This window comes from Echiichthys vipera (assembly GCF_963691815.1).
Source record: "Echiichthys vipera genome assembly, chromosome: 6".
Lineage (NCBI taxonomy): Eukaryota > Metazoa > Chordata > Actinopteri > Perciformes > Trachinidae > Echiichthys > Echiichthys vipera.
Genome location: NC_139831.1, coordinates 11,185,711 through 11,213,369, shown reverse-complemented (window position 1 = coordinate 11,213,369; position 27,659 = coordinate 11,185,711). Strand labels below are relative to the sequence as shown.

At 38.8% G+C, this 27,659-nt stretch overlaps 2 protein-coding genes across 2 annotated transcripts in view; one reads left to right on the top strand and one right to left on the bottom strand.

Annotated features, from left to right (window-relative positions):
• Window positions 1-26,444, bottom strand: part of LOC310948715 (ecto-NOX disulfide-thiol exchanger 2-like) — a gene marked incomplete at its 3' end in the record, with an annotated part of 123,526 nt that extends 97,082 nt beyond the window's left edge. Inside the window, exons 1-2 of the mRNA XM_083915933.1 lie at window positions 26,385-26,444; window positions 26,194-26,285 (exon numbers count right to left, since the gene is read on the bottom strand). The remainder of the gene's footprint in view (window positions 1-26,193; window positions 26,286-26,384) is intronic.
• On the top strand, window positions 15,471-18,724 carry LOC310948717 (E3 ubiquitin-protein ligase TRIM21-like). Its single transcript, XM_083915936.1, has 2 exons — window positions 15,471-15,554; window positions 15,677-18,724. The coding sequence occupies exon 2, from the start codon at window positions 15,679-15,681 to the stop codon at window positions 17,317-17,319; it is 1,641 nt and encodes a 546-aa protein (XP_083772062.1). The 5' UTR covers window positions 15,471-15,554; window positions 15,677-15,678; the 3' UTR covers window positions 17,320-18,724.
• Window positions 26,445-27,659: the final 1,215 nt, after the last annotated feature.

Sequence of the window (27,659 nt, the reverse complement as noted above, 5' to 3'; positions counted from 1 at the left end):
TGTGAGTAATGTACAGTACTGTGGGTGGGTGGGAGCAGCACCTACAAGTAATTTAGCCACCTAGAAAGAAATAGAAACTGTAAGAAAGAAGAAGAAGACAAAGACGAAGAAGATGAAGATGACGAAGAAAATGACAAAGACGAAGAAGATTATTTTGAAGAAAACATACAAAAAATGAAAATCCTCTGCTTTTTTAAATAGATTTCGGTTTAAAGTCCAACTTTTAAGTTTAATTGCTTTTTTTGTTGTCTGGAACAGCAGTCATTCTTAATGCCTGGGCGATCTGGTGCCAATCCGCCCAGTGTTGACTACTGGAACGCAAAAGATGTTATCTGACAAGAACAGATAATTCATCTATCTCTCCACCCGCATTGATCTAACACTGAGCTAACAAAGGAATCAGGTAACTTTTGATGTAGGATTAAATTAATAGCCTTTTTAAACTTGCTTTATTGACATTTTTTTCTTTTCTCCAGCTTATTTGGATTGAATGTTCTTGTTTGTTCCAGTCAAAAAATGATCTTTCTCATGCTCAATTCACCTGGATAAACTGTGCGTGAGCTTCACTTTGCAGACTGATGTATGTGTAGCGTTTCTTTTCACATCCATCTGCTGTATCTGTGCCCACCTTAAACCTCTGCAACTGAATTCACACAAGAGGTGAAGCCTTCATTGCACATAGACTGAGAACTGAATTATTGTGTCCAAAACATTTGCACATTTATTCATTAATTCTGGATTTTTTATTTAGGGAGAAGAATGTACAACAAACAACTAACAAAGCAAAGCAGTTAAGCACTGACATGATTTAAAACAGCATCTAACTACTGAAAATATATTTTCAGTTACATTTACAAGTAGCTCAGGAGCTAATTAAGCATTTAGTCTGAAATCACATTTAGTTTTCCCTTTTTTGCTGTCAAACATAATAACGCATTTTGTGTGTTTTTATTCATTTATTATCATTAAAGTTTTAAAAATGGTGAATTTTAAAATGCTTATTTTTTGTCTCAATAGGCTGTAGGGGCACGTCAGTGTTTAAAGTTCAATGTTTCAAGGATTCATATGAAAACCACAAAATAATTAAACACTGATGGACAAAAACAGGACAATTTACAGAGTGGTCCCATGGGAGGTTCTTTAGCAACCAGGTTAAAGTGCAAGTAATAATCTAAGCAGTTTGTGCAATAGAGCAATCTGTACAAATAAGCAGTCAGCAAATGAGCAATGAGTTCAATTTACAATCTACAGACAACAGTAAAATACTATCTACTGTTTAAAATGTGAATGGCAGCAGGGACTAAGGAAACCTTAGGAAACCTAGTTCTTCCTCAGATGTTATGAGGACCAAGAACTGGAGAGGTTGGACTTTAAGGGTGCACTCACACTGTCCATCTGTGCCGTGCCCTAACACGTTTCACGGCTAAAGTCAAGTTTGTTTGACCAGTGTAAGTGCTAGGGAGAGGTGGGCTTTTGTAAAGCACGTTTGCACATGTACGAGCACGAGCTTGCGCACTTGTACGAGCACGAGGCCTACGGCGTTTCTGACGTCATTTTATGTGCGCCTGTTCGGACATAGAAAAAAGATGGACGGACCATGTGCGGACATTTAATACAATGGCGGTGAAAGGTGTACGTTGGTGTGAGGCAAAGGTGGAGTGTTTACTGCAAATTTGGTCAGATGAAAATATTCAAAAACAGTCTGACAAGACGCACAAAAACTCTGAGGTCTATGGAAAGATTTGTAAACAAAGCGACGCATCGCAATCAATGTGTGTGACGTGTTACAGCGTTATGACGTATAGGCAGGCAAGAAGCATTCCGCCAAGGCCCAGGTGGTGTGAGTACCAACGGGCCTGGGCCGCGGGGGGAGAGGGAAGGGGGGGACAAGTACCCTAAAGCACGGGTCACGGTATGGACGGACAGTGTGAGTGTGCCCTAAGTGTGTTATTCCTGGTAGGTTACAGCGATTCCTACAAGAAAACTGCAATGTTGTGCCCTGGATCATCCCCCTCAGAACAGTCTACAAACACAACAACACCCTTGAATTCCCAATGGTGCTGCCACTTGATTCAGAGCTTGCATTGCACTCATGTCCAGCCTTTTGAACGATTACTTCTGAGTTATTACAGATAATCTAGTTTTGTTTATATTTTATAAAACCAGCTGATTGCTAATTGTCAGTGTTGTATTTTAAAACACAAACATAATTTTAAAGCAGCTGCCATAAGGTGTCCATTTCCCTTCCATGCTACTTCGACAAACCAAGGTTGGACAGGAAGAGTGAGTGGCACTTTATGATCCCCGAAGGCAACAGCAGCACACATGGTCACACACAAGTCTTCATCAGCAGAGACACTCATGTCATGGACTGTCATGTGTCATCAAAGACGATGGAGAAAGTCGACAGCCTGACCTTAACACTGAAGCTTCTACAAGATGAAAAAATCAACAACACAGACTTAGCCTCCAGTCGGCCTATCAGAGAGTACCTGTCCATCCATCTCGCCAATCCAGTATCATCAGTCATAGCAGAGTGATACACCAGCTGGACGCTCCATGAGCAGAAGTAAGAGACATGAGGTGAGTAGCTGTGGTCAGATGCTTTATCCATTAAACCCACCAGTAATAAGGTCGATGTTATTCTTATATTGGTTGACCTTTCTTCTTCTTGTGGGTTGACTGGAGCTCTGACTGACAGTCAGCATGGCAGATACAAAGCAGGGATAAGGAGTCCAGAGACAGGAATATCACAAGAGTAAGACTTAAAACGGTCATGGGCAAACAGCGGCTAACAACAACCAAAATATTTGGACCCCTGAGGAAGGCTGAAGTCTTTCCTTTCTTAGTTTACATTTAAAATCTAATTCTACTATAGATATCAATGTAAACGTAGAATGTTAATAAAAAAAATAAATAACCTTGTAACATCTAGTTCTACTCCTCATTTACATTATACATAAATAATATGATTATCTCTAATCAATACTTTGATGTCCATTTTTTGTGTTGATGATACAATCTTATATGCTCTTCAGTCTTCCTTAAATGCTCTAAAATGATCGCTCCTTAGTCGAAGACTAATTTTAAATGCAGAAAAGACCAAGTAGATGGTACTCCCCAACTGGACCTGTCTTATTTTTTTACTTTACAATGTATTTATGCTATTTAATAACATGTACAAACATTATAGGCACTAGTACTTAAGCCTAGAAAGCCTAGAAATGATTTATAGTAACTGGACACACAGCTAGTAGTGAGTGTGTGTTGTGGGACCTGAGGAAACAGGTACCAGCAAACTAAACAGAGAGGAAGTTAGAAGTGGAGTTTTCCAGTGTCGGTAAGTGTACAATATAGGTTACAGTTTGCCATTGAATAAACACTCCAACTTCTCAAGACCCATGAAGATCCTGTGTCTTACTTCCCAGCTGCTGGGCAAAGGTGAAGAGAGAGCCTGTTGGATTAAACTGAAGCAGAGTGTGCTGCTCTCTGTGCACTCAGTCTCTGTACAAAATGTAAATAAATATATATTTTTATCTGCCTTTTCATTGGTCATTAACCGTATTTGTTGATTGTGTTCTTCTTCTTCTCAAGTCTAAAGGTTACTGGACTTGTACTTATATAGCGCTTGTCTAGTCTTCTGACTACTCAAGGTGCCTTCACACTTCACAACCATTCACACTGATGGCAGTGGAAATCTACATACCATCTATTCTAATTTAACCATTTACACCACATTCACACACCCATGTGCAGCACAGGGAGCAATTCCGGGTTCAGTGTCTTGCCAAAGGATACTTCGACATGCGAACCGGAGAAGCCGGGGATCGAACCACCGATCTCTTCCTCTGAGCCCCAGCTGCTTTCACACCCGCTTTTCATACCTAGTCTGTAGTCTGTTTCTAGTCCATTTCCCTGGTGTGCACCAGATGCGAAAATGAATAGTTCTTTACTCCAGCTGGTCTGGCTTCCTTTCACATCTATTCATTTGATCTGGTCCAAATTAGTTGATGACGTGCTGAAGTGAAGGAAAAAGTAGCTGCACTTGGCTCAATAAATGGTTGGGACAAAAGTGGAAAAAAAGCACTTTACTCATTGGTCAGATGTGTCTGGGGCGGGCGCAATAATGTAGACCATAAAGTGCTCTCCTGTGGGTCAGAATTGCCATGCTGGCAAACGTTGAGAACGTTAACAGAGTGACAAGCAGACAAGACAAGTAATGTCACAATGGAGAGACAACTCGTCAATAATCCTCAGTTATTACATTACTACTCCAGGTCAAGTAGCTGCCTACAGGAGCTGTGTTAGTCCAAAAATGAGCAGTGCTTTCTGCAGTTAGTGCTGACGCAGGTCCGAGCACGTTCTAATCACTAACAAGCCACACCAGAGTTCATTTGGAAGCGGACCGATACCTGGTAGAAGAGGTGGTCTCTTATTTAGTCCACTTCTGGACTAAATAAGAGACCACCTGAGTACGATCGCTTCCACCTGCACAAACAAATCGTAAATGAGGGAACACACTAAGGTTCGATTCAACCAAACTAAATAAGGCTGATGTGGAAGCACTCTTAATTTCAGTGAGCCTGCCTGATTAAATAAAAAACATACATGAAGAGCTAATTGAACAGTGCATGTCACTGAAATTAAGACCAACACATGTGATAAGATGACATTTTAGAGAAAACATACAATCTGGTTATTGTGTCAACAACAGGACTTTCATTTAACCATAAATATAGTCTCGTAGTCTCACAGTAGTCTGTTAGTACAACACAGAACACATGTTCACATTTCAGAGTAATTTTTTGCCAAATGAGGATTAACATGAATTTATGTAACTCTGCTCACTTTGACTCTAACTCACTAAGACTTAGGATAGTTTACAGTTTTAGGAGTAAATGTTATTCTTAAGTAGATACAAAGTTATAAACAATACATACTGGAAACATATGGAAATGTGTTTTGACTGAATGTGTAAAATGAACAGTTACTAAAAAGAGAAAGAAGGGAATGTCATCTTTATAAACCCATATACTGTGTTATCTCACACTGCCCGTTTTAATTATCATTTTTGCAAGGTCAAAAAACAAATGACTGAACATAAAGATTGATCGTCAATACAGTTTTGTCCAATGCCAATTTCAAGATTGCGTCCTAATGTTAAAAAATATATATATATTACAGATCTGCATTATACAGAAAAGGAAAAAAGACAAGCAAGGCAACAAAGAGAACTGAGAAGATGCAGACGTGTTTGTGGTCTGCGTTAAAATACAATTTTCTTTATATCAGTCTCAGACTACAGCTGCCACAACATGTGGAATTCTCTTACAGGATATTACAACAAGCAGCCATGTGGGAAAACTGGACCGTTAAAGCTGCCCAAACTGTAAAACAACCGACCAGTTTCTCTAACATGCCAGAGATCCATCTAATCGTCCAACAGCCAGATTGTTGATCATTCAGGTAATTAATCAAGCGTGGTGATGCCCCTAAGACTCACTGAACAGCCAGTCTGGAAGGAAATCGGCTTTAATCTGCATTACTGTACTCACAACCCCTAGAAATTATGTTCATACACTACTAATTTGTTTTGCCTATTATAATTTGAGCCTAACATCATTGCTGCCTGCATTATGTTCGGTGGGAGGCTTTTTTATGTGTTCTATAGAAGTCGAAAGGGAGGTGGGCATGGTGGGCGATCTGAACAAAGGACTGTTACACAGGAGATAACAAAAGAGAAAGATCACTTTGGTTCACTATTAATACACTAAATGGGTCCTGCCTGGTATGTGTCATGGCAATGTAGGTACTGTGTTCGGATAAACGTTGTTTGGTGCCTCAGTGGTGAACATAATTATCAATAAAAAAGTTAACTATGCATTTGAAAAATATAATACATTGTTCATGTCATATATGTAGTATGTAAATGAATGTATTTCCTACACATATAACTAGTATATAACCTTCATCTCTAGGAGCTAGGTTTAGTCATCAATATCACAATATGTTCACCTCACCACTCAAAATAGATAGTTGTCTGTCTTAAACCCCAGTCAATACTATAGTCCCAGCCCTTATGAGTTAACTGTCTAATCACTTGCTGTAGTGATTTCAGATTAAATGAACAACCCTTCCTTATTATACAAAGACCTGGGGGGGAGAGAAACCCATAAGCTGTAACAGGGGAATGTTAAAAGCCTGTTAACAAAGTGACTGCTGGGTTGATACAAACATTGCAACGCTACAATACCCTGCGGCCCTCATCATATATATGAACTGACACTTCAAAGAGACGAGGCTTGTTGTCACTGCCAAGTTGCCGGAGAGAGGGGAGACGACTGTACACTTTGACCATTTTTTATCTGCTGTTTCTAAAACAATGTATATTGGTTTATTGTAATGAGTGCACTTGTTATTGAGGGTTTCCAGGTCGAATACAAATCTCTTGTTGTTTTCCTCCTATTCATTTCTTGTAAATGAATAAACTCACACCTAGTATATACTGTAGGTGCTAATTGAAATGGTGTTACTGGCTTCTACATAACAATTTTTAACATTGTAAATAAATTGTTTTATATCTGAGACCTCCGTGAAAAAATTAAAGTGATGTCGTATGGAAATATACTTTAAAAATATACATGATATTTAGTATAGCAACAAGAGGAGGAAGCAATTAAAAAGAAACATAAAAGTTTTCACTTGTGTTGCAAAAGATTAGAGAACAAGACAGAGTGAATGGGAAGAGATGCTGCACTTTTTGTTTTGGAGGAATTTAATTCTGTCACATTGAGAAGTTCGTCAAGCAAATGATTACATTTTCACAGCACAGTGAATATCTGTTGTTCTAATGGGTCAAGGAGAGATAGTAACAGAAACAGCCAAAATAAGCATCAAGGAACAGACGGATTGTCTTTGAATTAAACTAGATTAAACCGGTCTAGACGTCTATATAGAAGTGTGCGATAAATATCTACAATAGTATCTTAATTTTTGTTTTAACGATGTGTGAAATCAAAATATCTAGTATGTCCCTCATTTTACAAAAAACAATCAAAACAAGCCTTTTTGAGAGGCCACGCATTCACTGCAGGGGTGAGCCTACATGCCAGATTGGACTGTTTCCAGACAGTATATTTGGGTGGTTTTGTGTCTCCCAAAGGTTTTGTCTGGCTTGGAAATGTAATCTCAATGTGGCAACCCTGACTGTGTGCGCATTGAAAAGCTGTTGCTCAAGAGACGCAAATCTGCAAATTATGTCGGAAAGCGGTTGCCGTCAAAGAAAGCTCGACAACGAACTTGTTTCACCATCTGTGGATTAGCCACTGCACATAACAGAAATAATATGAAAAGCTTTGGCAGTCAGAGGTTGACCACAACTGTCCAGCTAAGGTATCGACAGGAAAACACACGCAGTAGACTTTAGCAGCGTCATTCGGCAAGGGAGCAGCTTACAACAAGAAAATCTGTCACAAATCTTGTGCAATATTTGACACTTTTAGCTTGGATTTGAGACTTAGTTTTGTTCTCACTGAGGCTGTATGCTCCACAATTCACCTTACAGCATAGCAGTTAAATGTGTATCCACATTCTAATGTTAATGCCTTCTAGGTAATATATGATTGAGTATTGTTTACATTAGGGGGAAGTGTCAGTTTAAAATGCTCTCATGATAGTTTGTTACTGCAATACATCTATAAAATAAATCCTATAAGCCATTTTGAAATGGTTTACGTACGCTTGCACTACTTGATTGGTGAAAGCCATTCAAGACAATACATATTAGGCAGTGGGTTGTAGTGTCTTGAACAATGTCTTTAATGACAAGATGTGTCTTATAAATATCATTTAACTGATCACTAACACTGCAGTTTCAAAATATCAAAGGCTTTGAGGTTGAGCATGGTTTTACAGATGACGACAAAAAACAAGATAAAAGAGGAAATGCAAATATGTTGGCCTATTCCCAAGTGCGGCCGAAAATAATAATGAGAGGGGCGGAGAGAGAACAGTAGAGCCACGGGCCAAGAGCCAGCTGCCAGACAACAATACAAAGCACTTGTGTGTGATAGATCAAGCTGTGAGAGGAAGATGAAGGGCACACTGGGGTCAGATAGATAGAAATCCTCTGTGATCTCTCCCATATTTCACAATCCCCGTATGTTGCGTTACAGTAGACACAGAGGGGACAGAGATGGCACAGAGGGACGATAGTATATAGGCAGGAAAAAAGAGAGGGACAAAAAGAAACTGAGGAAGGAACAATGAAAGAAGGAACTAGACATGGCTCATCAGGGGTCATCCTAATGTTCCCCAGGTCCGAATGTTCCCCGGTCGCATAAGCCTGCCTTCACTGATTGAATTCAGCATTTTGTTAGGGTTAGGGGTTACAGTTAGGGTCAGGATTAGTTTCAGGGATGGGGGTAGTGTTAGGGTCTACATAAGCCTATTTTCTGTGGATTTGGCACTAAAAAATAACAGACTTGAGAACATCGGACCCTTTCTGTGAAAAGCAGTGAAAGGGTCCGCTGTTCCCCAGTCACAAAAAAAGCGGGGAACAAAGGACCCGGGGAACATAGGTAGGCTCCCGCTCATCATGGGTGTGGTATTTTAAAGTTTCTTTACAGTCAATTTGTATTTCTTTATAGTCATGTGGCATCTCATTGTAGCCATGCTCTAATCATTTTACGTTTCTTTGTAGTTGTGTTGCATCTCTTTGGTTGTTTTGCAACTCTTTTTGTTTGTATTGCATTTTTGTAGTTGTTTTGCATCTCTTAGCAGTCTTTTTGTGTCTCTTTATGGTTCATATCCAACAAGCATTGTTAACAGTTGCTTCGAACTTAGGTTCTGGCCACACATGACCCTTTCGGCCCCTGGGACTGTGCTCGGAAGGCCCAATCAGAAATATACCTATGGAACTAGAGGGTCTTACAGGACATTTGGGAGATGGCTAGTTGACCTCTGGAGCTTCTGTGCTGCATGGCTGGATGAACATATTGGATTCCATTGCTAAACCATTTGAGAGAGGCGCTGAAGGTGGTGAGGAGGGAGATGGGGAGGCTCTGTGGTTTAGGTGTGAGCCAGGCCTTTTTCACATTAATCATGGTCAGGTGGAACACTGAATGAGCCTGAGTAGCCATCCCTCTCTGCTCTTTACTGCAGCTTAAAGATGATGGAACACCAGAAACCACTGGGGCTTTCTAGGAGAACACTGTAGGGCAATATAGATTACTAGAGAAACGGTACAGAGGAATACACAAGGGAATGTATTTCAGACGAACACACCAATATTTTGAACTGTTTAACTTGTCTGCTGAAGCTCACTTGTTTTAGCCTTCTCCTAAATATCTATTAAAGAACAGATTTACCAAACCTTACAGGAGTGTGACGATTGATGCTTATTTAAAAATCTCTCTGCCTCTGTGTGTGTCTCCTCTGTTATGGATCAATAAGTCTTTTATACAGTCCGTAATTGAAATGCACGTAGCCTGAGGTGATTTAGTTGGCTTTAATTTCCTTGTTTGTTATGAATACAAATATAATCCCATGGACATCATATCTCCGTTCATCTATAAATGTGCAAAAACACATGCGCTCATTCCTGCCCGTATTAACCGAGATATACCACAGTTATATACAGTTCATTCCATCCAACCATCCATGATGCACATTACTGCTGCAACTGATGATTATTTTTTTTTATTTTGTTGATTAATCTGCTGATTATTTTCTCAATTAATTGATAAAATATAATAAAATAGTAAAAATATATTTTTTTATTACAATTTCTCAGAATGCAAGTCGACATATTTAAATGTTCAGAAACATTTGAGACTGGCCAATAACACAAAGAGAGTCAATGAATTTGCTTGTTAACAAAGAAAATCAACAAATTCTGACAAATGTGAGAAGCTGGGACCTGTAAACCTTCGTAAATTTGCTTGAAAAATGACATTACGGTTAAATGGTCATCAATATTATTGCAGATGCATTTTCAGCCAGTCACTGAATTATAAATCAACTAGTTGTTATTAAATGCATGCCTGTAGACAATTATATATCGGGAAAGCTGTCTTTACTAAGGCCTAAAGGTTGCCAAGATATGTGGTGGCTCCCCTTTAATAAAAGGCAAAAAACCCACTTCCCATCTCTAGCCCTACTTAAGTGCGGCACCTGTACACTCTAGCCTCAGAAAAGGCGAAATGACAGGGGGAAAGAGGAGAGAGTGGCATCAGCATGGTAGAATGAGGAGGAAAGAGCAAAAGGAGTGCAGGACCTTGTTAAAATCCCCTCTGTGACAGCCAAGGAAAGGCTGCAGCTCCGAGTCATTAAATGTGGCTGAAGTTTGGGCGAGTGACTCAAAAAAGATAAGGAGAGAAAGAGAGGGTTTCAGGAGTAGGTGCTGCAAAATGAGGCGCACCAGTTTAAAATGGGAGATCAAGCAAGATTTAAGGTAAAAGCATAGAAGAGATGAAAATGAGAGGAAGCAAAAAACGCTAATATATTTTTTAAACCAGTTTTTACTGGAAAATCCAACCTTTATCCTGGTCTCTTAACAGTGACACTGTCATCAGTCACATTAAAAAACAAAACAAAATAACAAAAGCATGCATCATCTCCTGTGAATTACTCAATCCCATCAGGGCAAATACTATCAAAATTAGGTTATTGTTTCAGGAAACTCTTACAGTTCGCTATACCTCTATGTCGGCGACACATTATGCACATTATGTGTTATGCATTCAGTTCATGATCATGCCAAAATGTTTTACAATTTAACAAATGATGGAAACAAAAAAATTGTATTTAGCTAAGGCTCCACAACCAGGAAACTAACAGTGTTTGACCTCTGTCACATCAAAAATATTTCTACCTCATTGAGTCTTCAATCATTCAATCCTTGTTGGACTTTCAGTCACGGAAAGTGAGTCTGGCAAACAGCACAAATGAATAATTTAACAGTCGAAGCAGCCTATCAGACAAACTAACTCCTAGGGTGTTTGGAGGCCATCTCAGATAGTGTCGTAAATCCAACAGACGCCACACGCTTAATGAATAAGAGCGTAGATAAAATAGCACAATGGCCTTTACATTGAGAAATAAGCTTTCTGATCCTTTAAATCTCCAGGAACCACCAAGGGTTCAAGAAAATGTCCAGTTAGATTTCTATGCAGGAGAGTTTCACCAATACAATTTACAAAACATTCAACGCTCAAAGAGTTTTCTTACACTTTAACATATTAAATTAAAAACAATCCCCAGACACAAAATATATTCTTCTACCGGCAGGCTTTTCCTGCGTTGTCTGTCAGGTGGGAATTCAGTGCGCATTTTCTATTTTGGTTTCAATGGTTCACTTAATGAACTTCAACCAATTCTTAATTGCTAATGTCCCACATGCAGACTAAAAATCTTCATTTACACTGCTGAATTACTAGAGAATGAGAGACAAGATCTGGGTAGAGAAAAGATGTAGTGTTACAGTTGAAGATTTTAATGGCATGAATTGCCTCAAACAAGATGTACTTTGAAATGACTTGCAACTCAGGTTCAGTGTTTCCACTTTTCCAGGCAATTTTGATGAAAAGGTGAAGTAGTATCTCTTCGCCCTCTTTTCAAAGCTAAAAGCACTGCCCTTAACAAGCCGCAGGAAAAAACAATGCTTTTAATCCGCAAACACCCTGACAAAGATGGAGTCTTCCTCGCAAGCTTTTGAGCATTTCAAAGTCATTCCATCAAGGAGGGAAATCTAAAGCGGACTGTCTAGGGGACAAAAACACTGGAGGCAAAGGACTCTCATTTGGCTTCAGTTCTCCTATGGCTGCCATGTTCCTCGGGCTGATGGATGAAGGGAGAAACTCATCTCATGACTAATTATTTATCTTCCCTCCAGAACTGTTGTGTCTGGGGGTTGGCAATAACACAACCCTGTGCTCTGACCAAGTAGTAAACAAACTAGAATGATGGAGGTGAGCTAGTCTCCTCTTTCTCCATCACAACACTGTAGAGCATGGTTGCAATACATACATACAATCAGCCCACAGACAAAATGCGGCAGGTTATATTTCTATCCTCCTATGGTTGTGTGTGTTTATTAAAAAACATTTGCCGGATTAAGAGTGGTAATATTATGAATAGGAATTGTATGTGAAATCCATTGCTGTCAGTTTCAAAATGATCATTGTCGCCAATTGGGGCTGTCACTCAGAAAATTGAATTTTATAGACAAATAACGCATCATTTGTTTAAATAGTGAAATATATTTTTAAGTAACACTTTTTAGGAAGAGCTAGAAAAGCTAGAGTGTATACCGAAACAATAAATAGAAACATTTATTAATTTCTAGGGCTGGACCTGAATATATGACTATTCTGATTCTTATGTATTCCCTGGGTAGGTACTTGGTTTTTAATTTTATGTGGTTATTCTTTTTTTATATATTCAAGACTGTATAATAACAGAAGCCTTAAAAAATAATGACATTAATTAAACCCAAAGACGCAGAGCATTTCCATTTCAGCTCAGTGTGGGAGTCTTGACTGTGTTTTGCTGTCATTTACATTCACATTTCTCTCCTCTCCTGGGCTGGCTCCTGAAGCACGGTAGCTGCAGGAGCTACTGTTCAGACTGCTAACTTTTTGCCCTTGCTACCAATATTAGCTCCTTTGTTTCAACACTTAAAAACCATGCATGCAGGCTGGTTCTGTTTAGTGGACTGAGCCGAGGAAATATGCTAGTTGTTAAGCTAATCTTAACAGTGTAAACAGGGAAACACCCCAGCGCTATGCCGTCCGTCACAGCCAAAAACGGAGAAATGTCTTGATGAGTCGCACTACACCTGAGTAGTCTGGTGTGTGTGTGTGTGTGGTTATATGGATTATAATAAAGATATCACATAATGCCAGCACACTCTGGTGCGGCACTGGTTTGCTCAAAATCTAGTCTCTTTTTTCGTTCTGATTTTTAGCCAAAACAAATACGTTTCAGCAGCTTGATTTAGCAGCCAAATCGATTGAATACCTTCCAAATTTACATTTTAGGATAAAGTTCTGTCTGTCTTTCCACTGACAAAGTTTCCTTGCTGAGCTGTGTCAGAGGAATATATCTGGCAGTTGTAAATGTGTTGGTGTAACAAAACACTGGCAATAAAGCAACACATGACTGCCAGGATGTAGATACCAACTGGGTTTGACTGGCTGCAGAGGCCTTCAACAGAACTTTTGATTACATTTTTCTCACAGGACAAAGATTTTGTTCAAGTGTAGTCATTCTTCAGAGTTATTACTTCACAGGCAGCATGGAAAAGAGGAATGGTAAGCAAACAGTAACTCTTTAAATGAACATACAATATGTGCGTCTATATTATATATATATATATATAATTTTCCGAGAAGATTTTCCTTAGAGGTGGAGTTTTGAAGCTATGCAGCCATTTTTCTATGACTGCATTAATGTTTTATTTACCCTATGCATGATGATGCAATTGCGCACACCTACACGTGGGTGATGTGATACACAGTACAATGGTTTCACACTATTGCACTGATTAAAAGGTGCCAGTAACACACGAAGATATGGAGGAATGTTCCAGCAAAGGCCTGGAACAATCTTGGTTGGCAATTAAATATAAATACAATTTAATTTAAAGTACTTTAAAAATTCAAACTGCAATAATATTAATCACAATAGGAGAGTAAGTAAGAGTGAATGTTTACAGAACGTTTGTGAGTTTACAAGAAAGCTCCATGGAAGATTAGAACTTCAGTAGGTAGACAAGGTGTCCACATATTTTTGTCCCATACAGCTTTTTACAATAACTTATAATTATAAAAATTAATAATGTCTGTTTTGATGATGTTGATGCTATAAAATGACACAGTTTAGCCTGTAGTCCATCATATTAATGTTGTGAGCTATAGGATTTGCTATAGAGACCAGGCTTTAATTTAGAAACACATACAATCAGTTTAAAACTGAGCAGACACCTACTTTAGCAGGAGGCATTCAAATCTAATAGAGGGAGGTCTGTGTCCTCTGGCATTTTGAGCTCTTCTAATCTCTTATTCATGTATTCAAGGTGAAAGGAGAAAGGAGCAGCTACAAGTGAGAGCAGAGTGGGTCAGAGAACAGAGATGAAGAGGTGGAGAAAGCTATGGTCAAAAGAACGAGGAATATGGAAGGAGAAAAGCCCCGGCTCACTCTCATCCTTCCATGAACCTATCAGTGGATCCTGCAGAGGAGAAGAAAGGCTCAGGTTCCACGCAGACCAGGATCAAAGGGAATCCCCATCTGATCCAAATGTGGTTTGAATGTTTTATGGTAGCCAAGACATTTAGGAAAGGCTTAGATAAGATGTAGCTCATGAGAGCACTGATCAGAGGTAGCCTGTCATTTCCATATGAGAACATCACACTGGGGAGCTTTTTTCCTGAGCACATAAAATGTATACATAATTCAAAATATTGAGCCAATGCATATATCTTAGTCTCATTTGATTTGGATTTTAAAAGTTCCATTCCCTCACCATAATGTTTTGATATCATACGTCCTTCACTGAAACTGGTGCAGTTATTCACATTTACACAGTTAAGACTCCAGCAAATGCACAACTGTTGAATAATGAAGCACTGAAATACTGAGATATGATGCACTGAGCACACACCCACGTACACATTTTTGTACAGACCGCATCTAGTCTCACTGACAACCCAAACTGCATGTAGGCTAATTAAATTATGTCACTGAAAGGTGAAGGAAGATGCATCACTCACATCTTTTATATTTGATTTATCAGCTATTCCATTCTCATACGCTACCACCTACATTCCTGCGAAGCATTGTTTGCGGATAAAACCATATGCAGCATTAGAAATACATTCAATCAAACATAAATGTTGCTAATGCAGAGAAACCTATATGCAACCTACACAGATTATTTCAGCTCTGACAAAGCCTTCAAGGATGCAGGGAAGCTATTGTGCTCAAAGCCTTGTTTCCTCCTGAGATAGCACCCAGAAAGAGAGTATTTATAGTTTATTATGCAGATGTCATCCCTAAGCACTCTCGTGTAATGCAAACACGCATGCACATGCATGTTCACAAACCCATTTATAATTTAGCATGTTGTGCTGTCTCAGAGCTTTCACTTAATTTGTGCGTAATACTATACATGAAAGGGGTTTTGAAGCACTAACATTGTGAATACATCAACAAGCAAGTAACTGTGTGCATAGAATAATATGAATAATGCACACCTGAGAGAAACCACTGCTCATAAAGCTGTAAACAAGCCTTTGAGGTCAAGGCTGGTGACACATTTTATATCTATAAGTCCTAATGGATCAAAAAATCAAAACATACTCTTAACCTGGGTAACTAGTGACCTCCAGCCTGTAATGAGTTAACTTTTTTTCAGTTAGATGAGGAAATGGGAGGGGACTGGCACTCTGACATCACTGCTGAAAGAGAAACTAAAAGGAGACCACACAGAAAAAAGAGACGTGTTTTTACTTTCTTTTACAAATCTGAAAGATTAAGAAGAACCTTCACACTAGGTAAAGTTGCAATGTGTCATGTTTGTCGTTTGCCTGAGTTATTTCAGTGATTTCAAACACAGAGCAGTATAATGTCATTCTAGATGTTTTGTTTAACTTTTTTTTCACCTCATATTTTCTAGACATGGCTTGTGCAGCTGCTAGTAGTCTAATTGCAGAGGAGAACTTTCTTTGTTCCATCTGTCTGGATGTGTTCAATAAACCTGTGTCAATTCCCTGTGGACACAACTTCTGTCTTGACTGCATCAAAGACTACTGGGACACTAGAGATACCGCAATCCAATGTCCACTGTGTAAAGAGAAATACGTCAACAGGCCAATGCTTCGGGTTAACACTTTCATTGCCGAGATGGCCGCAAAGGTCAAGAAATCTGTTCAAGTAAGATCCTCTGGTCCCCCTGAACAAGCAACAAATGGAAATGTGCACTGTGATCTGTGCACAGGGGTAAAGCTTGCAGCCCTCAAGTCCTGCTTAGTGTGTTTCATGTCTTTCTGTGGAACACACCTTGAGCCTCATCAGAGAATTCCAGCCATGAAAAAGCACAAGTTGATCAACCCTGTTGAGAATCTGGAGAGCAGGATGTGCAAGACACATGCAGAGCCTTTGGAGCTGTATTGCAGGGTGGACAAAATGTTCGTATGCGAGTCCTGTAAAGACAGTGACCATAAAGACCACAAGTTAGTGAGTCTGGAGGAGGAGGCTCAAATGAGGAAGACCCAGCTGGAAATAGAAAAGAAAAGCATAAATCAGATGATCCAGGAGCGTCAGCAGAAAATCCACGAGATCCAAAACACAGCACATACTAGCAGAAATAATGCTGTGAAGGCGCTGTCATGCAATGAGCATGTGATGACTGCTTTGGTGGACTACATTAAGAGAAGCCAAGCAGAGCTGACTGAGGTTATTGAAACAAAACTGGAACAAAATGAAACAGAGAGAAAATGCTTCATTAAAGAACTAGAGGGAGAAATTATGCAAATAATGCAAAAAAACTTGCAGCTTAATCAGATCTCACTCAATGAGGACGCCTTGACGTTCATTGAGCATTTCCTGTCTCTAACCATCACTACGCCCGAGGTTAAGGACTGGTCTGATGTGACATTTAACAGTGAGGAGTTTACTGTGCAGGGAGCCATGACTATGCTGGAGACAACAGTGAGGAGAGAAATAAGGATGCTGTGTGATCCCGACCTGAAAGAAATGCAGCGACATGCTGTGGATGTGACTCTGGATGCTGGCACAGCAAACCCTTTGCTCAATGTTTCTTTGGATGGGAAACAAGTTACGCATGGAGACAGAAAGAAGAATCTCCCAAACAAACCAGAGAGGTTTGAGCATGTCCTTAATGTCCTTGCAAAGGAGGGCTTCTCCTCAGGAAAATTTTACTATGAGGTCCAGGTTAAAGACAAAACCAACTGGGATTTAGGAGTTGTAAACGAGTCCATCAACAGGAAGGGCGATATAAGATTGAGCCCCAAGAATGGATACTGGACAATTTGGCTGAGAAAAGGAAATGATTTAACAGCCAATGCCGGCCCCACCATTAAGCTCCATGTGAGGGAAATGCCCCAAAAGGTTGGGGTGTTTGTGGATTACAAGGTGGGTCAAGTTTCCTTTTATGACGTGGACACCAGGGCTTGCATGTTCTCCTTCACCGGCTGTAACTTCACAGAGAAGATCTTTCCGTTCTTTAGCCCCTGTGCTAATGATGGAGACAAAAATTCAGCCCCCCTGATAATCACTCCTGTCAAATGCAACAGCTGAGTTCCTGATTAGTGTTGCTTGGTTTGTCACACAGATGGGTGTAGATCTCTAACTGAATCCACATGAAGCCCATCAGGAGATTCACCACACACAAGCACAGTCTTTAAAAAATGATACAGTCATACCTTCCCCTGGTTTACAAAAAAAATCTTTATGAGCTGGCTATAAATTGTGATACTTTAAAGCTACTCTTGTCGGCCAACATACCAAAGATGGGTGACATGGCATTTACAAATATGTGCCACATATTAGGAGTGTTTACTTATGGCATGATAGATGGGGTCGATGCCTTTAGTCAGTTGAAACAACTATTAGTGTTAAAAAAAAATACTGTTTTATCTACAGCTACATATTCATCTCGAGACAGCATTCAACACCGAATCCTCGTTACACATAAAAACAATCAATACAGAAATATCCAAAGCAAAAATTGAGGTGCCATCAGTTCTTCTAACATGGCTCTGATTGAGAATTAGTTTCTTCACCAATTAATGTCATTCAGTTAAAATGTAGTTATTGAATTGATGATCAGTCACAACACTCGAGCCTGACTGGCACATAATGGCATTGTCCTCTAATTAAAATCTACCAATCCTGTTTTACAAGTTCAATGCAGCAAATCTGTCTGGTTAGGAGAGACTTAAGCACCTGTTTATTGGGCAGACTGTTAGTGAAGAATGACAGCATCGGTTATGTCAGCAAGTGAGTGCCCCAGATCAATGTATGTTTACATTCAAGTGCCAAAGCCCTCTAGAGGCCTTAGTAATTATGACGGGAGCAAAGGAAGAAGACTGTCCACGTTGATTTTTTTAAAAATCTGACCATGTTAATATTAACAGTGATCTGTAATGGTTTTGGAAGTCACAGACAAATGCCATTTTGCTGATAAAGCCCGCGGACATACAAAATATTGTGTTGTTTTATTGTTGTCGTTTTGTGATAATGCCGGTTGGCTCTTAAATGAGGTGGTTGTAGTATCATTTGGACGTACAGAGCTTTAAGGGAGCCGGTCTGATTGGCCCACTGGATTGATGGTATCAGTTCTGTTTCAGAACTGTATCATTAAGATGCCAGAATTGAGTTTGCAAATTAATGTGTGGAGCTGGAGGATATAAACCTTGCAGTATATCTCCATAATGTCGTTCAATTACATCACCCGTTTTCCTGCATGTGATGTAGAAGGGAATTGTCAACTGATTAGATAATATATTAATCAACAATAATTCTAGAATGCAAAAAAAATTACCGTTCTCTTTTATATAATGCTATAAACTACATTTATTTGACTTTTGGACTGTTGGTTTGACAAAACAAATCTTTTGTGAAGACATATACTTATACATCATAGTTCTTTTAGACGATTAGTTGTAAAATATTAAACAAATCTTTTGATAATTAAAATGCAGCCCTGATGTGTAAACTGTACTGTATGTGTGTTGGATGAGCTGAAAAGTATATGAGGTACACTTTGGGGTGTTTAATTGTAATGCAAAATGATAATAAAGGTGATTCATTAAGTTGCAAACAAATCTCCATATTTTTTCCATCAGGAGCACACACTTTATAAACACTCACAACAATTCAAGAAATCCTGCCAACAGATAAAGGCACAAAATCTTGAATCACGCCAATGTGCAATTAAAGTGGAGCCACTCTCACTTTGAAGAATAGTAACACAAATTATAGACGCTCTTGACAGCCTGAGATTCCCACAACGTGACTGCGCAAAATAATCTATTAGGTTTGTCTCCCAGTGTGGTTTGAAAAATAATGGTAATTCAGTCTTTCACAAACAGGGGAATGAGCTTTTAATGATTTGACACAGATAATCTGCAAAATGGGAACATAAATAACCAGGTGTTGTATGAATACACAGTTGGATTTAACATCATGCAAACAGATTTGTTATCTGCTAATAGTCAGTGGTGATGGAGGAAGTATTTAGATATTTTACTTAACTTAAAGTAGAAATACTGTGTAAATAATAAAGTCAAAATGTGAAAAAAAACCTGTCACTTAGGTAAAAGTATCAAAAGTATTAAAAGCTAAATGTACTTAAAGTACCAAAAGTAGTGATTATGCAGAATATACTCTGTTATATTATTACACTATATTATAGTATTGGATTATCGTTATTGATGGATTACTGTGTAAACAGCTTTTTCAGGGTGTAGCTGGATGAGATGATAGTATTAACTACTTTATACTGTTTGGTGCTTTAATGTATTACAATGCATCAGATTTGAAAAACTGATTATATATTTTGTATTAAAAAAACCTGAATCTGCAAAGCAACCATAACTAATTATAATTATAAGTAATTATATCAGTGGACTAAATGCACAGTTGTGGAGTATAACGTATAAAATAGCATAATTGGGAACACTCATGGACAAATACTCCCCAAAATGTACATAACTGCAATGCAGTACTGGAGTAAATGAACTTACAGTAGTTATATCCCATCACTGCTCCTGGTAATAGGGGTTGGATCAATGTACTATTTAGTACCTAATAAATAAATTTAGAACTGAAATTATTAAATCTTGCAGCAACAATCTAATTATAATTTGTCTTAACATTCAAATATTATTTCAGAAAAATACTAAATTATATAGTTGTTACACAGTACAGTACAATACAAATGAACAGTTCAGACAAACAAAGCAGTTCTCAAAATCCTTTCTTAAAGTGGTTCTTACAAAGGCTAATGTAGTTGAGACAGCAGGACTGCGTTTTCTTAATCATCCCAAGCTAAATAAACAGCAGTAAAAGCCTCAATTGGGGTTTAAATATAGAAGCTCTACTGTATTTGAAATGTGCTCCAGTTTAACACTGTCCTTGAAACAGACTGCTCATAAAAAGGAGCTTGTCAAGAAAAACAGTATTACCAGTCCAAGGTGTCTGACAAGCAATGGTTTCATGGAGTGTGTACTGTACTGCACCTCGTGCAATAAGACAGCTGTTGATTTGTGAAGCTAACCACCAGCACATCACATGTAACTGCTATTGATCCAGTCAATGAATGAAGTCATGCTCCTTCAACACATCAGCAGCTTTATAACTGCTCATTCTGCTCACTTGCTTTTGTTTAATCACAACAGAACTGAAAAGAGAAGACCATCCTGGACTGCTGTGAAATGCTGATACCCATATAAAAAAATAAAAAAACGGATAACTCCAGCAATATGTACAGAGGCCCTGAGGCAGTCTTTGTTATGCATTGTTTGAAATGAGACGGTGCTGAGGAGAAGTGCATAACTGAATAATGAAAAGTGCAGTATAACTTCTTTATAAATGAACCATAAAGAATTAGCAACTGAAAATATTATAATGTGTGGAAGTCACCTACCCAAATTTGAATTGCTATTAAAACCTGCCTTCATTAATCACTTTACAGTTATGCAATATTTATAACTCAATTTATTTTCCTTATCTAAAATATAATAATTATTGGTGGTGTAATGTTGACATATACAGTATAATCTTTCCATTCAGCTACATATGATCTCGTTACTTTAGTTTTCACTGCCTGCAGTCTGCACCTACATTATTTGGTTGGATAGTTTTTAACCCTGAAGTTAGGCCCTGACATATGCAGACAGGACATTGACACTAGCGTGGCTCAAGGAATAGCAATGCCAGTCTGTCAGCCCATCACTTGGTCCAAAGTGAAATATTTATACAACTTTTGGATGGATTGGATCACCATGTAGTTTAGTGCAGATATCCATGATTCCCAGAAGGTAAATCTTAATGACATTGATCTTCTGATTATTTCTCTCGTGCCACCATGAGGTTGACCTTTGTTCTTTTGAGTGAGATGTCTTGACAACATTTGGATGGATATTCATACCCCCCTCAGGAGAAGTTGTAATATTTCCTCTAGTGTCATTATGCGGTCAAAATTCCATTTGTGCAATACTTTGGTTTATGACCAAATGCAAAACATATTCTTGGTGCTAATTAGCAAATACTAGCATGCTAACATTATGAGTTGGTGAGCACAAGTGAAAACCCTTGGGCCTGAAAAGTAAGGTGCAATGCACTCTACTTGTTTTATTACCTCAGTTAACATTTTCCTCATGAATTTACGTTCTCAATTCTTCAATTCTCAATGTGTGTGTGTGTGTGTGTGTGTGTGTGTGTGTGTGTGTGTGTGTGTGTGTGTGTGTGTGTGTCAGTGTGTGTGTGTCTGTGTGTGTGTGTGTGTGTGTGTGTGTGTGTGTGTGTGTGTGTGTGTGTGTGTGTGTGTGTGTGTGTGTGTGTGTGTGTGTGTGTGTGTGTGTTTACACAAGATCACATACTGCATGCCTTTGTCAGACAGTATGTGTATCTAATGAGATGCCAAATGCAATGAGATAAATCTATCCATTAGAGTCCCTAAATGAGACTAAATCCACATGGCTGCTAATGAGTCAGTGCTCCATCAGTCGTCCTCAGAGAGCTGGAGAACCTGATTGAAGGTGGAGACGACCTGGAGCCAGGCAGAATTGCACCCTCTAAGCCAGTAAATCCATAGCTCCAGCTGTTGAAGACCACTATCATTTAGCCAGCAGTCCTTCAGGGAGTGACTTTAAGTTAGCAAGCAGCTTCAAGTGATAGACAGAGTCATAGCCAGCACAGGGAAACACTAATCATCTGTAATCATTGATCTGCCATTATTACTCGGCCATCCTCATTAGCCTGATGGAACAATGCTCTGCAGAATTAGGTTGTTAGTGGGCTATTATTAGCTTTAGACACATGTTCTATGCACAGGTGCTGCATGCTGTGCAACAATATGTGGCTAATGTAACAATATGTGGCTGACATGATTAGCCAAGAAACTGTAGATATTAAAGAATGTATATCCTCAATTCAAATTGTTTGCTTCAAAGCCTTATTTCATCCATGGAAATATTATAAAGCAAACAATTCCATTGCATTTATCACTGTCACTCCAAGAACGGATGCTGTGACCTTTAAGGTTGAAAATGGAGCAAAAACAAATTGAAAAAGAGAGAAAAGCAGAATCAGGCAGTAAAAACACCGGAAACATTTAAACTTTTGGGAGCATTAAAATCTAAAAACTTTAAACTGTAGTGACCACAGGATAGGGTGAAGGGATTCTGTATGTCAAGATACAACAAGCCCTGCTAGCCTAAAAAAATGGCATCCTTAAGTGCAACATGGGTGTCATTCTGTATAAAAGAGAAAGAACTGCAGTGGCATGTGAATACAGCCTCTATTGTATCTTACTCGCAGATCAGTCTGATAACATGTGACGTAGAAAATTTAGAGCCGTTTGTTACGCGAACATCCAATCAGTGTTGGTTTCGAGGCAGGTTTAAGTGTGACACAACACATGCAAATCTAACCTGATCCAGACACATTTTCAGTGTTAGCCCTAATTCTAGTTAATTCCAGTTAGCTACTCGCTAGCGTTTTTTTCTCTTGGATCTTTCTGTTGGCCGGGCACCTGACATTGTGCCTTTTATCCGTAAATTTACACAAACGGCAAATATCCTTTACCGACATGTTGTTTACTTTGTGAGCTTTGACTCGAAGCTCTGTTTGTACGTTATACGCTTCCTTGATCTGATTGGTCGACTTGGCCTGTCTATCAACAACATACAGTAGGTGATAATAGACTGATGTTTCATCCAATCAGCAACCAGTATTTTCTGCCCCTTCCCAAAAGATCTCCAAACAAGAGTTCCCAGATGGATATGCAGAGCAAATGCGAATCAGGCGAATCAATCCATCCGGCAGAGTCAGGTTAATGTGAATATGCCACTGAAGTTCTTGTTGGTGTTTTCATTACTTTTACACAGTGCAATTATAAATAATACCAACTGAGATCTGACCTACTTAGTTAAGGCTTCACCCAAGTCATTGGGATACATCATCTGAACCATGCATGTCTGGAAATCCATTACACAGATTTAAAGAAATTGTTGGACCAGATGACAGTATTGCCACCTCTTGAGAAATACCACTAGCATAACTTAATATACAAATAACTTCTGTTATCCAGTTACTTGATTAATTGGAAGAACTGCCGCTATAATATTTTGATTATGAAAATTAGCTCCAATTTCAGCCTTAAAAAGTGAGTTTGCATTTGGTCTCTAAAATGGAAGGAAAAAATGGGATGGCATCAGATTTGATCATAAAGGCTTCGATCTCAAGGCTTTCTGGCAGGCTAATCTGAGCAGACCACACAAACACACACACATACACAAACATCTTTTCATTGAAGCCAAAGTAGAAAATGGACACTTATTTCCAGCCGTCCATTTGTGGTTATGAGAAAAGTCAGTACAGTGTCCAAATGACACTGTGCTTAATGAATAACAAGATAGTGTCTATAAAGAGGCAAAATAAAATGAAAACCATGCTAAACTCATCTGCTTTACTTTATAAACAAATTGTGATGAGTCATACCATGCTGTAACTGTGGGACTCTGCTTTTTATGCCCATTGAAGCTGTTGCCACAAAGGGTGCTTTTATAAATGGGCCCACTGCACATCTTCTTTTAGTTATTTTCACTGGATTTGATGTGGCAGGCAGGTGGACGTCTCCTCTTTTTGGATCTTTTGTAAACTATATTTAAACACATTCACCTCTCTTGTGTTACCATCTTAACATATAGGCAGCACACACATGTTCCTATTACACTTCCGTCCTTACTTCAAGCCTGACACAGAAGGTGAGGGTACCGATTTCCGACTACAAGTGAAGGCAGCGTCACTAAAATGGCAGCGTCACTAACATGGCGGTGTATTTACATCTTGCCTGCGAATGTTGCCACAGACCTGGATATTATAATACTCATTGTAATACTCTAGTGCTTTCAATAGTGGGTCATATCATTAACTCACTCTTTGATAGATAGTAACTTAAAAGACAATTAAATAGATGAAAATCTTTAAGATGTTGTGGATTTATAAAACGAGAGCATCATTGTGATATAGAATGTAGCACAATCACCGTTTTATCTTGATTAGTTTGTTTTCATAACGGTTATAAGGCAAATCGTAACTTAAAAATACATAGCTAATAACTGAGCAGCCCTATAAATATACTACTCTAAAATGCACCCGCAAATTCTCCCTGAGATCTTATCTCCTGAGTCTTATACATAATTTCATATAGAGTATTTATCCACATTGCCCAACCCTAATATCAATAAATTGCTTACCGTACACATCAAATAGGTGTGTTCCTAAAGATTAAATCTGTCATTTTAGGGTAGTTCCTATCACGGTGATGCTATAAAAAAAAGGGGTGAAATGTCATGATGTTATGAGGAAGTGGGACCTGCTGAGAGAGCAGACAGTCCTCAAGTTTGAGAAGAAGCAACACTGAATTTTTGGCATTTTTAGAACTAAATATCTTCAAAACTGTTAAATGGATTGTCTGGATGAAGTTTGGTACAGACATTAAGTCCACCCTTCGAAATGAATTGTCATCACTTTGGTGGTCCCCTGGTCCCCACCATCAGGTCAAAATTGTTCTTTTTTTTCAGCCTCAGCTGTACTTTGTTTAATGTTTAGCCTGATTACCAAACATGTTTAGTAGAAGATAAGTGAAACAATTCTGTTATCAATCCAATCTTTAAGTTGTGACTTAACTTCCCTTTCAATGTACTATGTCTGGGTCCAAGCCTCATATTTCTACAATGCCAACTGTGATTGACTCCTGATTGGTTGGACAGAGATTTCAATAAACCCGATCACAACTGCACAAACTCTGGCTCCAAAATCACAAAATGGAACCGCCTACATTTGGGATGCATTGTATTCACTTTTGTACAGTATGAAGGAGTGAAAATGCTTTGTCCACAATCCAAGAGGGTTCCAGCATGGATTGGCCCGGATGTACTCCCTGGACAATGTTGTAATACATAGTATAGATTACACTAATTAGCTCTTTACTGTCAATTTTGGAGAAACAAGATATATTTTTGAAATGAAAAGCAAACTCAGCTGGCTAAAATAGCTCACCTCTGTTTAAGATTTAAATGGATGGCTCTTACAAGGACAACACTGTTGTTGATTGGGGAGAAACATTACATTTTATTTTATTTACCTTACATATTGATGACAATGGCCATTGTTGAGACTGAACGAAAGATGGGTCATGTGCAGATTCTCCCTGGTTCTACTTTATCTCTACCTCAGGGAATTTAGTCTATAACAGTACAAAGCACACACAGATCTTTGATGGAATTGTTGGCGACTATCTTTAACAAGAGAAAAATTAGCCATTTAGCCGGCTAGTGCAAGGTTCCACAGGCCATGTTTGACTATGAGCTCCAACAGTGAGTTAGCTGTGCCCTTTAAGTACTGATATTATTTAATTTGGAGCCCTTGTGTATCTGCCAGATTGTAAACCTAGACCAATTAATGTCACCCCGACAGATGAAAACATGGAGCAACACCTCTCTGTCTTAAGGGCCCTCTTCTTTCTAGTGCCCATAATGCAATTAATTAGAAAAGCCTTTCTTTAATTAGACAGCACACTGGCCCTGATTAAAATTAGGCTCAGTGGGTGAGCGTTTGCATATAGCCCACACACAGGCAGAGTATACAGTGCATGCAGTTACACACAAATACATCACTAAAGTATTTTGTTTAAAGCAGGTCAGTTTGCCTGAGAGCTGAAGGTATGTGAGTTTTTTTTATTGGCTGAATGTTGTCATGGTGAGAGGCAGACAGATGTGAAATCTTCACTGTACAGCTTCCTGGTATTAGCTGTGTGACCTCCAAACAGTCCAGACAAGCAGAGCCGCAGGCTACAGCAAACTAATCAAAAACAGCCAAGACCAAACAAGGCTACATCTTTTAGACTGTCTGAAAATAACAGGATTATAGTTTATCTCTCACCAGCAGTTATTTGATGCTGATGGCATTTAAATTACATGCCATCAGGAAATGTCCAACAAGACAAATTGAGCCACTGTTATTCCAGGTGGTGCCTGTGTAGCACAACACATAATAGTATTGGAGCATGGAGGACATGTTTCTTTATTCGTTAGGGTCACAATGTTACTGTAGTTAGGTAGTTTTGTTAATACCTGGAGGCAGACTGGTTCTTTTCCTCTTCTTTCCGTTTTCTGCAGTGTTTTCCAGGGAAGGACACTCTGTCAAAAGCGGCCCATTGGAGCTGTTGAAATGGAGAGGGTCATTGCTGGTCGTTGGGTCAAAGGGCAGAGCGCTGAGCCCTAGAAGATGACAACAAGAACTGCGTAAGATGGGACAAACCAATGGTGTATAAAGAGCTTTGGTCACACACAGCAATATGCATCTTAAAGGTATGTTAAAAGAGTAGATTTGGCTTTCTTACATGGAATAAGAATTATTTTACCATATCTGCAGGGATCTGATTGAGCTATTTGATCAACATCGTTGATTAATCAAATGCTCCACACACAACAATTTTTGCCTTTCATAAAGTCATCACACCCTTCTCAACCCTGGCAACTAGACTGAATGCAATGGCATAGCTAGGTTGTTACAAGATACCATTAACTATGTCATGAGAAGGTGACAAAAATAACACTTATGTGCCATCTTTCTTGTGAGAACATTTTTTTTTAAAACTCTTAACTGAGCCAAATGACTTTCAGGTATTGATCATTTTTGCAGTGGTATGCTAGATGACACATAACAAAACATATTCTACACATTGATATTTGCTCCTTATTATATTTTAATATATAATATGTCATAAAATTTACAACTAAAACACAACTTCTGAAAAAATGGGAATATATGTGGTCTAACTCATTAGAGAACATTTACATTACCCTACCCGTAATTTCCAAAAACAATCCTAAAACATGATAGACAGCTAGAAGGTGAGATTTAATGAGCAGCAAAGAGCAACGAGAGAACTTGGAGTCTCTGAATCACAATTAAATATTCTATTCTGAGATGCTGGAGTAAGTTTCTAGAGCTTCACTAAAATATGTGATTATTGTGGGCAGACTGTCTTAACACAAATACACACAGGCACATGAAATGACTCATCAAAATATAAAAGACTGGATTTGAATGCCTAATCAAATCTGCCTAATGTTGTTGACCCATATTCTGGTTTTATACTTTAGTTCTGCTCATCTGCTCATGTTCTTATTATTCCGTTCCTCCATCAGATGTAATAGATTTAAACAGAATAGAGCAGGGGTTCCCAAACTTTTTCAGCTGAAAACCGAAAGGAGAACAAGGAGAAACATGGTGTCTACCTGGGACCCAAACTAAATTACATCAAGAATTCATGTCATCTTGAGTGAGGGATTCACAGAAGTCACACTCAACGTTACCTCAGCCAGCGAGCATACCGTGACTTG